The 12,873-nt window shown below is 46.9% G+C and overlaps 1 protein-coding gene across 1 annotated transcript in view; it reads left to right on the top strand.

The window, feature by feature from the left end:
* The first annotated feature begins 2,500 nt into the window (after positions 1–2,500).
* The window catches only part of akap9 (A kinase (PRKA) anchor protein 9), a 75,470-nt gene continuing 65,097 nt past the window's right edge, over positions 2,501–12,873 (top strand). Inside the window, exons 1-2 of the mRNA XM_083680511.1 lie at positions 2,501–2,733; positions 9,902–10,144. Coding sequence (XP_083536637.1) covers positions 2,686–2,733; positions 9,902–10,144 — 291 coding nt within the window. The 5' untranslated portion in view covers positions 2,501–2,685. The remainder of the gene's footprint in view (positions 2,734–9,901; positions 10,145–12,873) is intronic.

Below are 12,873 nucleotides of genomic sequence, written 5' to 3'. Positions count from 1 at the left end.
AGGATTGATGTGAGGAGAACAGTAGGATTGATGGTGAGAACAGTAGGATTGATGTGAGGAGAACAGTAGGATTGATGTGAGGAGAACAGTAGGATTGATGGTGAGAACAGTAGGATTGATGTGAGGAGAACAGTAGAATTGATGATGAGGAGAACAGTAGGATTGATGGTGAGGAGAACAGTAGGATTGATGATGAGGAGAACAGTAGGATTGATGTGAGGAGAACAGTAGGATTGATGTGAGGAGAACAGTAGGATTGATGGTGAGGAGAACAGTAGGATTGATGTGAGGAGAACAGTAGGATTGATGGTGAGGAGAACAGTAGGATTGATGTGAGGAGAACAGTAGGATTGATGTGAGGAGAACAGTAGGATTGATGTGAGGAGAACAGTAGGATTGATGGTGAGAACAGTAGGATTGATGGTGAGAACAGTAGGATTGATGTGAGGAGAACAGTAGGATTGATGTGAGGAGAACAGTAGGATTGATGGTGAGAACAGTAGGATTGATGTGAGGAGAACAGTAGGATTGATGTGAGAACAGTAGGATTGATGTGAGGAGAACAGTAGGATTGATGATGGTGAGAACAGTAGGATTGATGTGAGGAGAACAGTAGGATTGATGGTGAGGAGAACAGTAGGATTGATGTGAGGAGAACAGTAGGATTGATGGTGAGAACAGTAGAATTGATGGTGAGAACAGTAGGATTGATGTGAGGAGAACAGTAGGATTGATGTGAGGAGAACAGTAGGATTGATGGTGAGAACAGTAGGATTGATGGTGAGAACAGTAGGATTGATGGTGAGAACAGTAGGATTGATGTGAGGAGAACAGTAGGATTGATGTGAGGAGAACAGTAGGATTGATGATGGTGAGAACAGTAGGATTGATGGTGAAGAGAACAGTAGGATTGATGGTGAGAACAGTAGGATTGATGGTGAGGAGAACAGTAGGATTGATGATGGTGAGAACAGTAGGATTGATGGTGAGGAGAACAGTAGGATTGATGGTGAGGACAGTAGGATTGATGTGAGGAGAACAGTAGGATTGATGGTGAGGAGAACAGTAGGATTGATGGTGAGAACAGTAGGATTGATGGTAAGAACAGTAGGATTGATGGTGAGGAGAACAGTAGGATTGATGGTGAGGAGAACAGTAGGATTGATGGTGAGGAGAACAGTAGGATTGATGGTGAGAACAGTAGGATTGATGGTGAGAACAGTAGGATTGATGGTGAGGAGAACAGTAGGATTGATGGTGAGGAGAACAGTAGGATTGATGGTAGTGCGTGAAGTCACCAAGTCAATTTCCTGTATGTATATATATACTTGGCCAAGTAAAAGAATTCTGATTCAGATTCAGATTCTGAAGTGTGTGTGTGTGTGTGTGTGTGTGTGTGTGTGTGTGTGTGTGTGTGTGTACATAGTGGATGTGCATTTTGTCTTGGGTGCAGCTGGGCATCTAGGGTGAGCTGTGGCTGGGGTCCCTGGTTACAGCTGGGGGGTCTGGGGTCTGTGGTCATTGCAGACATATGGTCAGCGTTCACATTATCTGAAGCTGTTTCCTGCTCCATTTGTTGATGTCCTGTGATGGTGCTGCTTGGGTTACTGCCTCTGACATACAACTCCTCACATCCATCAATTATTCACGCCTCAACTTCCACACGGGCAGCGGGTCCTGCTGAGGAGCAGCACAGACAACCAGAGTCCACAGGTGGGATCTGAACACCTTTATTTGGGTCAGGATGTCAAAGAGAAGATGGGTGGAATTCAAGATCTGCCAGACCATCAGCTGCAGCGCTCCTGTTAGCCGACGCCACAGACCGCCGTCTCCTGCTGCTGGTACGTACCTGAGACACCTCTGCACCGCCCGGTGGTTTGGTGTGTTTTTACGGGGTTTGGTGTGTTTTTACGGGGTTTGGTGTGTTTTTACAGGTAGATAAATAGGACTTTGTTTGGTGATCTGGGTTGGTTTGTTTGGTGATCTGGGTTGGTTTATTTGGTGATCTGGGTTGGTTTGTTTGGTGATCTGGGTTGGTTTGTTTGGTGATCTGGGTTGGTTGTTTTTAGACTAATAAATAGAGGCGCTGGAAGGAACCACATTTGCAGCTTTTACAATAAAGCAACCCTGGATGTCTGGTGATTAAAGTAGATTTCCACCACTCTTCTGAATCATGCACTTCTTTTCCATTTGTTTGGAGTTTCTAATGCAGAGTGTATCACTACAATAGACCACCAGACAGTACTTTATTATATTGACTCATAAAAAATATCATGCTATATGTTTCCCAATAGCTTCTGCTGTTTTACAAATAAGGTGCTACAATGTATTACATGAATGGTCTGAATGATATGAACACCTGTGCATATCCATAGTTGAGTTAGTTAATAATAAGTTAGTTATAACGTGTTTGTTACCACGGTCCGAAGAGGCGTGGCCACACACCTACCGTACCTGACGTCATCATCAGCGGTCTCTCCGGTGGTGACGTAGATAACATGGCGACGGCGATGTGGCCGCGGTCGGGATTGGGCTTCTGACACCGGACCGGACCGTTACCGGACCGTGACCGGCGGCTGATTTACAGACCAATATTAACCAATTTCATGTCAACTAAAGGAGACTTTCCTGACAGACTGCTGAGTTGTTCCTGACGCTTCTCTCTCAGCCGCAGGGACGACGGCGATGGAGGACGAGGAGCGGCAGAAGAAGCTGGAGGCCGGCAAAGCGAAGGTATGAAAACAGACAAACAGCCGAAACGTTGATCGTTCTCAGAAACTTCAGCTTCGCCGTAATTTATCGTTTGTTGTTCGCAAACTGTTGAACCAGCAGCGGTGCGGTGCGGTGCGGTGCGGTGCGGTGCGGTGCGGTGCGGTGCGGTGTGTTGTGTGACAGCAGTGTCAGTCCGCCCCCCACAGCTGTCAGTCGGGAACATGCCCCCTGTGACGCCCCGCGGCCGGGGGGCCGGGGTGGGTGGGTGGCCGGGGGGCCGGGGTGGGTGGCTGGCCGGGGGGCCGGGGTGGGTGGGTGGCTGGCCGGGGGGCCGGGGTGGGTGGGTGGGTGGCTGGCCGGGCCGGGGTCGGCAGCCGAGGGGCCGGGGGGCCGGGTTGGGTGGCTGGCCGGGTGGGGGGCTGGGTGGCCGGGGGGCTGGGTGGGTGGGTGGTTAGCCCGCTAGCCGACAACACACATACAACACACACACTTCTTTGTCATGCGGCGACTTTGCTTTGCTGATCTGCAAACGTTTGGTTTGGGTGGTGACTGAACTGGTGTTGAAGGGTTGAAGAGTAGCGCACCAACTCAGGTCATGGTTTTAGTCCTGTTCGTTAGGCTGATTAGCGCCACGTCACGGAAAGGTTGAGGTTGTTGTGTGACAGGATTCTCCAGCGATGCTCCAACACACACACACACACACACACACACACACACACACACACACACACACACACACACACACACACACCGAGGAATAAAACACCAACATGGCCTGCTGGTGGTTGTCTTGATGTTCTTTGCTGCGGAAAGTTGAAATGAAGTAAAATCAGTGACCAGAAGAGATGTTTTATCCGTTTTACTGCATCAAGCAGTGTTACAAATGAGGTCCCAAACTGACCAGAGTCAGAAAGGTTAAACTATACAGGACGGAACAGTTAAACTATACAGGAGGAGAACGGTCTTCCCTCCAAAGAGGCTTTGTAATGTACAGTAGTATGCACACTTCAGTCATAATGTCAAATGCTGCAACCTCTAATCCCCCATTTATTTTATTTGTTAAAGTTTTGACTGTGTTCACAGATGGGAATAGTGACCTACTTCATAACGATAACCTCCTCAGTCATAAAAGGGATGAATGTATATAAATAGACCGGCCACTTCCTGATGCTTCCTTGCTAGAGTCTAAAAATGTAAATGTCACTTGGAACTGGAGGGGAGGGAAGTTCTGTAGAATAGTTTGGACTTTCTTCCTCCTTCCTTTGCAGCGTTGCCCCCATGGCCTAATCCCTTAATGAGCTTGTGCCCTAACGCATAAGACCATGCCTTGGCCTCCCTCTGTTGGCAGTTATTATTGAGTCATTAATCAATTTATTTACAGTCATCTATTTTTGTCCCTGACAACACTCTTTCCTGCAGGAAGTTAAGACATAGCCATGCTGTTGAAAAGGAAAACACTTGGAGTTTCAGCACATGAAACTTTTTTAGGTGGCATAAATAAAAACAAACCAGCCAGTGTGGATATTCAGTTGGCTTGGCCTAGATGTATGTAATCGGTTGCTCTGTCTCTGAGATTGACTGGGTGGGATATTCTAATAATGTAGTGATGGTGTGCCAGTCAGACTCCTGGCCAATCAGGATTCCTCTCTCATTTCAGTTTCACATTCCTGGCACGTCTCTCCCGTTAGGACCACACCACCACATAATACCACTCACTGGGGATGGGCGTCTACACAAGTCTGGATGTTCACTGTCTTACAGTGTGTTGTCTGCGTCGGAAATAATAGGCCTCCATCATTTTCAGGAGACATTTTTTCTGTCAGTTGCCCTGGAGGCTGCTCTGGAGGCTGCTCTAGAGGCTGCCTTGGAGGCTGCTCTGGAGGCTGCTCTAGAGGCTGTCTTGGAGGCTGCTCTAGAGGCTGCCCTGGAGGCTGCCCTGGAGGCTGCCCTGGAGGCTGCCCTGGGTGCGTCTGTGGCGCACCTTAAAACGCAGCCTAAACATTCCCTGTTTCCTTTTCACTTTGGCTTCACCACATCGCCTCAGCCTCTCAGCAGTGTTAAAGGGATGGTTACTAAAGGGATGGGCTTTAAAGGGATAGTTCAGCCTGTTTTCACGTTTAGGTGAACTATCATCCTGAGTTGTCCTCATAGCCCAGGAGTGACAACCTCTCTGTCTCTGTTCTCTACTTTGCTACCGCAGCACAGGCTAGCAGTTAGCAGCACAGGCAGCTCAGGGTCAGATGAGATTTCACCTAAACATGAAAATGATTCTGTTGCAACTTTAATGTTAACACGTAGAACTGCATTCGATATGTTGTAAAGCAGATACAAACTTAGTAAAGACACAGTATAACTCTTTTGATGAGTTGAAAATGAATTCCAGTCAGAATCAGATGACATCATGAATCACATGAGCGTTCCTGTCCCGTCACTGGGCCCTGCAGATCAGTAGTCTAACATCCGACCCACTTCTCAATCACAGATCAAATCTGTACTAATTGTGTCTGAACAGCTTCCCCTTCCACAATGTTCTTGCATATCCTAATATTATCTTTAAATATTTAAACACCGTCTGGAGCTTTTATGTACTCTAAGCCTGACGAGAATCCTAAACCTCAGTCTCAGACATCCTCCAGCCCAGAGGCCCACAACACTCTCCCCTTGCCTACGGTCTGTTATTTTCTTATTTATTTATTTATTTTATTTTATTTTTAAGGTACTTTTAGATCACTGATATGCTTTTTTGGCTCAGGTGGATGTTGTAGAAATGCCAACTGTTGATGGCAGCGGCAGCTGTCAGGGAGCAGGAACGTCAGGAACGCCAGGAACGCCACGCCTCACATCGGCACGGGAAGCAGGCAGTTAGTTGTGTTTACAAGGGTTAGGGTTAGCTTGGGTTAGCTAACCCAAGGGCTGACACATTTCTCTGCTCACCTTAAAACATGATTCATCACACTTTGATGCCTAGATACCAACCTTTGATGCCTAGATACCAACCTTTAATGCCTAGATACCAACCTTTGATGCCCATTTTACAGATGTAGACCAGTATGTAACTACTCAGTAAGTTCACTCCCACTAAGGCCAGGTTTGAGTAGTAGGGTTAGAGGTCAGAGGTTCAGTCCATGTAGATTGTTAGTTAGGAGCCTTTGTGCATTAATCAGCCTTGACTCTGCTAATGATTCCAGTTTGGCTCACACCGCATCCTGATTGACTCTGCTAATGATTCCAGTTTGGCTCACACCGCATCCTGATTGCCTGCAGAATGCACAAGCATCGAGGTGAAAAATGGGTCTCCCACTATAATTAGTGTCCTAATCAGCCATGTTGTCAAAGGGTTCTGCATGCGTCTCGGCTGTGGAGAGTTAATGGACTCTCTGTTTGGGACGCTCGCCGGGTGGGTCCATCCTCCAGGGGTTGTTTTGGTGTGTTGTCTGACATATCCGTACAGTCACAGGACGGAGTAAATCAGGATGAGGTGGCAGACCACCTTGAGTGATACTTTACAACCATGTAGTCCAGCTGTAAATAACCTGTAGTCCAGCTGTAAATAACCTGTAGTCCAGCTGTAAATAACCTGTAGTCAAACATTGTCAATGTTTGGTGTTAACTCATGTAGTGCCGAGGGTGAATAAAGTCCCAAACTGTCAACATTCTAGAGCGCCGAGGGTGAATTTATTCACCAAACATACATAAATGATGATGCTTCATTTTGTAGCCAATCAAAGTATTGTTGCTAGATAAACACCTCACAGAACACTTGGCTCTCTAGGTGGTGGTTAATGGACATTCTGCCTTCTGCTCTAAGCATCTAATGCCAAGACTTTATGATATTTTCCCTGGCCACATGTTAGGCTAACATCCTACTTACTGTATTTGTTCTACTAACACCTTTGTTCCGGCCTGACATTTGCTGGGATTCATTAAAATAATCAATCCTCACTCAAAGCAAACACAAGCACTTGAATCCAATACAAGATTGATTAATGAGGGACCGGAGAGGAGGAGTAGCAGAGGGTCTCAAACGCTGGTTTGTATGTTTCTGGAGAGAGGAGACTCTCCTCCTCTTCAACCTACATCATTCATGCTTCAGGATTAAGAAGCTTGAAACCACGAAGAACCCCAATTTATATTAAGATGTCACAAGAGGGTAAACCAGAAGTTCTCTTGTCATGGTCATTCAGAGGACAGACTGTACTATATACACTGTAGCACCCCTAGGACCTTCTAGAACTGTAGCACCCCTAGGACCTTCTAGAACTGTAGCACCCCTAGGACCTTCTAGAACTGTAGCACCTCTTGGACCTTCTAGAACTGGTGGTGTCTAACACACACAGTAACACAGAAAGATCCAGAGGCGTGTCCTCCTCAGGTTCATATGGGTTCATATGGGTTCAGACCCACCAGATCTGTATGGTGCTGCAGTGGTAATGGTGTTAATCCATCCTTAGCGATCAGTTAGGGTAAACAATGACATTGAACAACAGATAATCGCTCTGTTGGATCAGCGCCAGCGGCTGCATTAGCTCAGACGCCACCATCGATATGAGAGTGTTTCAGTGATGAGGTGGAATGTTTATGTAGCAATATTGACAAACATCATCTCCAACCAGACACTGTTCTGAAGTCATAAGCAGGGCTGGCTTCTGCAGACAGCCCAGTAGGCTACTGGTGGTGTCTAACACACACAGTAACACACACAGTAACACACACAGTAACACAGACAGCCAAGTAGGCTACTTGTCTGTGTAACTTAGTTGAGACGCTAAACTCACTCCTCAAGTTCAAATAAACACCACAGAGCTGGCCGGTGGAGACGGTAGCTGGCCGGTGGAGACGGTAGCTGGCCGGGTGGAGACGGTAGCTGGCCGGTGGAGACGGTAGCTGGCCGGGTGGAGACGGTAGCTGGCCGGTGGAGACGGTAGGAGACGGTAGCTGGCCGGTGGAGACGGTAGCTGGCCGGTGGAGACGGTAGCTGGCCGGGTGGAGACGGTAGCTGGCCGGGTGGAGACGGTAGCTGGCCGGGTGGAGACGGTAGCTGGCCGGGTGGAGACGGTAGCTGACCGGGTGGAGACGGTAGCTGGCCGGTGGAGACGGTAGCTGGCCGGGTGGAGACGGTAGCTGGCCGGTGGAGACGGTAGCGGGCCGGGTGGAGACGGTAGCTGGCCGGGTGGAGACGGTAGCTGGCCGGGTGGAGACGGTGTCTCACACGCTGTCCTTTCTCTCTCCTGCCACACCGTCCCATGATGCAGTTCACCACCTCTCTGCTCGTGGAGCTTTACGGTGGTATCCTTGGCGACAGGAGCTACCTGTGGCGCTGCATGTGACACCTGTTACCCGTAGGTGTCCCGCTGTGAGGTCCCTGCTGTCACCCTGCCCCCTACACACACACACACACACACACACACACACACACACACACACACACACACACACACAGCTGTCAGCCTGCCCCTGAAGCAGGACATTTAACTCTACACACACCCACCACACCCACACACCTGTTGACACACACACACACACACGCTGTCCTCTCCTGGGCTGTTACCAGTCCCTCATACATAATGGATATCAGTGCTCTCTCTGTCCAAGCCATGTGATTACTGTCACATTCCTTTAACTGTACAACACCCCTGCTGTCAACAAGGGGAAGTGTGTGTGTGTGTGTGTGTGTGTGTGTGTGTGTGTGTGTGTGTGTGTGTGTGTGTGTGTGAGTCTGTGTGTGTGTGTCCTAAATTGTGAAATTAGAAATGAACCCAGTATGTCACATGGAATGAATAATAGTTAGCTTGCATCATCGACTCTGTAGCATCACAACACAGCAATGAATCCTTCTTGTTAGAACTGAGCTGACTCTGCATCCAACAGCAGCTAACTAAATACCTTCAAATGGTTCACTGTGCTCTGTTACAGCTGATCCCAGCTTCAGATGAACACGCTGCTCTTAAAGGAACAGCTGATCCCAGCTTCAGATGAACAGGGTCCTCTTAAAGGAACAGCTGATCCCAGCTTCAGATGAACACGTTGCTCTTAAAGGAACAGCTGATCTCAGCTTCAGATGAACAGGGTCCTCTTAAAGGAACAGCTGATCTCAGCTTCAGATGAACAGGGTCCTCTTAAAGGAACAGCTGATCCAAGCTTCAGATTAAAGTAGCAGATTTTCTGAAGTCGTCTCTCTGTCTCTGGGGCGTCTGCTCCCTCAAGGTTGATACAAACAGACAGAAACTGAAGGCAGCAGCAGGGACCAGGTTAGACTTTGACCTCTAACCCTGAATCCCAAACCTTCATTTGGCCTTCACCACTGGCAGAGAGCCCAGTCTCATCCCTAACCCTAACCCTAACCCTCATCCCAGGCTGGTTAGTTGGACCTAACTAAACGAACCTACCTGTGAACCTGGAGGAGGCAGCGGGGAGGAGGGAAGGCTTGATGGGGAAACTGGCCAATAGGTGCCCTAACCCTAGCCCTATACCCCGGGTTAGCCCTAACCCTAGCCCTATACCCCGGGTTAGCCCTAACCCTAGCCCTATACCCCGGGTTAGCCCTAACCCTAGCCCTATACCCCGGGTTAGCCCTAACCCTAAACCCAGGGTTAGCCCTAACCCTAACCATATACCCTGGGTTAGCCCTAACCCTAGCCCTATACCTTGTGACCTGGCCTATGCTGGAAGTCAGGGGATCTTTGACATCTAGGCAGTTTTAAAGATGTAATCTCTTTAGCGGGTATTAGTGAGATTAGCGCTAGCAGCAACAGGAAGCAAACGTGTTGGTCTTTACGTCCTGTGAGGATCTACTCCGTCTGAGGCAGACACCACACGCTATGTTTCGCATGAGCTTGACCAAACTGTGTAGCATTACCGTAGGTATCTCTCTCTCTCAACCCTTCTCACCTGTTCTTGTTGGACTGAAAAGTTGTTAGTAAAACATCGACTAGCAGCTAAAGAGGTTGATTCATGTCTGAAGGTGTAGGAAGACAGTCATGCAGTTCAGTAGAAGAGTCTAATTGACCACAGAAGGTCAACTGTTCAATGCTAGCATGTTAAGATTGTTTTATTTTGATTCTGGCTGCTTTTTTTTAGTTTAGCATAACATTTAGCATTTAGCATAGCATTTGGCCTGGTTTGTAGTGTAGGACCATGTCCTCTCTGTATTCACCCTGCCTGTCTGTTCCTGCTTCTCTTCTCTTCCCAGCTGGCTGAGTACCGGCAGAGGAAGGCCCACACGGACGGACAGAAGAAGGAGAAAAAGAAGAAGAAAAAGAGGAGAGGACTGGACGAGTCTGAGGGAGATGGGCAGGGAGGGAGGGGTGAGGCGGGGGAGGAGGTGTCTGGGGGCGGAGAGGGGGAGCGGGACCCTCCCACCACAGAGTTCACCTTCGCCAGGACACTCCGCAGCGGGGAGACCATTAAACATGACCAGACCTACACCATAGAGGTAAGACCTTTGACCTTTAACCCTAACCCTACACCAGAGGTAAGACCTTTGACCCTAACCCTACACCATAGAGGTAAGACCTTTGACCTTTAACCCTAAGCCTAACCCTACACCTTAGAGGTAAGACCTCTAACCCTAACCCTACACCATAGAGGTAAGACCTTTGACCTTTAACCCTACACCTACACCATAGAGGTAAGACTTACCGTGACAACAGGCCTGCTTGGTTTGTTGGAGTTCCACTCTGTGCTGGTGGGGCTTGTAGTTCTTTGCGCTGGTGGGGATTGTAGTTATTTGCGCTGGTGGGGCTTGTAGTTTTCTGCATTGACTCTGAGGATTGGTAATGATCTGCTTGAAGATGCAAACTTCTCCATTAGTTGTTTTTGGAAAGTTAATCTTGGCCAATGTTTTAAAGACCCCCTCCAGAGGGGGAACACGGTTGTGTGTAGTGTGTACCTAAATGGTTCAGGTAACTGGACGCTGTCATGTGGACAGTGGGCTGCTCCGCCCCTCCCCCGTGGTCAGTGGAGTAATGGTGGACAGCCACAGAGCAGAACCACAGTGTTGATGTCGACTCCTGAATAAACCTCTACCTTCCTCCTCGGCTTCCCTGCCTGGGGGTTGTTTACACTTTATCATTGTTAGAATTTTGACGTCAGTCTGTATGCACGTCAAAAGGACGTATCTCAGATTAGAAACATTTTGATTTGGGTCTAAATATCTTTTTTTTAAAAACATTTTTTAACAAAATTAATTATTTCGGACTAAAGTAGTTATATATTGATACTTACACATAAAACATGGATTTCTAGCGTAAAATGTTTGATTTTTACTGTTTTAAGTTTAATTTAATTTCAATTGGAATCAATTAAACGTTCCATGCTTCACAAGGATCAGATTTGCTTCATGAAAGAAGGAGGATATTCAACAGTTTCCAGTGATCACCCAACCATGTTGGAGAGAAACAGGATTCGCCTGCTTCCAGAGCTTTAGGCCCCGAGACTCCTGACTGTTGTTCTCCTGCCAAACACACGTACAGATCTGGGATCAGGCTTGTACAGGATGGCAACGGCCATTAAAAAAACTAATAAGTGGTTCATTTTCTTAACCCACCAACCGCCAAAGAGTTCCAGAACACTCACCTCCTAGAGGGCCAAGTGTTCTATGTGGTGTTTACCTAGCAACAACACCTGATTGGCTACAAAATGAAGCATCATCATTTATGTATGTTTGGTGAATAAATTCACCCTCAGCGCTCTAGAATGTTGACAGTTTGGGACTTTATTCACCCTCGGCACTGAATGAACTATACTCACTAAATGAGATCTGTTGGTAATTGTAATAATTTTTTTGCACTTAATTCCATGGTAGAGAAGCAGCCGCCTGTCTGGTGTTCATCCTGATCTGGCTCTGCTTTCTGTGTGTCTGTACTAATGAACAGAATTATCACCACCGACACACTAATCACATTCCACAGTTAATGTACCTCCACATTTCTACTCTCAATGCTGCATTGAGCATTAGCTCTTTGTAACCTTGTTTAGAAAAGCGTGAAACAAATAATGGTATTATTATTATTATTATTAGTATTATTATTAATAATAATAAACTTTTGTAATGAAGAGTTAGGCTAATTTACATGACAATTAGTTTGGCTAAATAAAAATGTAAAAAACATAGACCAAACATGACATTAAAGGCTTTAAAGGGTATTGTTACAAATTCAATACTGCAAACCGTAATACAGTTCTACAGTTGCCATGAGATACTTTTGAAATCCAGACAAAAGCTTCATGTTAAAAGGATGAACATGAAAGCAGACAGCAAACGCTTCTGTTATTCTTGCCTCTTTATTTGCTGAACCACTTAACGCCATTTTAGCCAAATTTACTGCCTGGCTTGAATGAAATGTGGGCTTCAGCCTCTCCTGGTTTACAGGTACTCTAGGCTAGATGTTGTGCTTAGCTTTTTACATTTTACATTTACATACATTTACGGCATTTAGCAGACGCCTTTATCCAAAGTGTATTACAACAAATACATTTGTTTAAGTAAGTGAATCATCTATCCATCAGTCATCATAAGATAAAGTAACCTATGCTAGGACCAGGGTTAGGGTTAGGGTTAGGGTTAGAGCCATAGGCAGTCACAATGCTATCCTCTTTTTTTTTCCTTTTTTTTCTTCTTTTTTTTTTTTTTCCAATGTATTTCCAGTAGAGAAAGTGTACAGGGGGGGGGTGAAGAGGCCTTTAGGAGGGACAGTCAGGATGGTACCTGTCATTGATTAGACAATAAGACAAATGTGTGTGAAAACAAAGGTAAGGTGATAATTGAGTCCTGGCTTGGTTCAGGTTATTGTCTCTCTACGCCCTCCCTGTCAAATAGTTCCTGGCTTGGTTCAGGTTCTTGTCTCTCTACGCCCTCCCTGTCAAATAGTTCCTGGCTTTTTCACAGACAATCGTCAAGCCGTCAAAGCCTTGAGAGCATTCACAACCTCACAGGAGGGAACAGGCTGTACCCAGCCATCCCAACTAAACAAACCACACTCAGAGACACCTCCTCCTCCTCCTCCTCCTCCTCCTCCTCCCCCCCCTCTTTCTGTCCTTGTATACCACTTGTGTGATGAAACAGCATTAATAGTTTTTTTTGTTTTTTGTTCACTTTGCTTTTGCTGTGGTGGGTTGACTGGTAGAAATGATGGGTTGCCGTGGCAACAGACAATTGCCTTT

This window comes from Argentina silus (assembly GCF_951799395.1).
Source record: "Argentina silus genome assembly, chromosome: 11".
Classification (NCBI taxonomy): Eukaryota; Metazoa; Chordata; class Actinopteri; order Argentiniformes; family Argentinidae; genus Argentina; species Argentina silus.
This window is presented reverse-complemented; position numbering and strand designations above follow the sequence as displayed.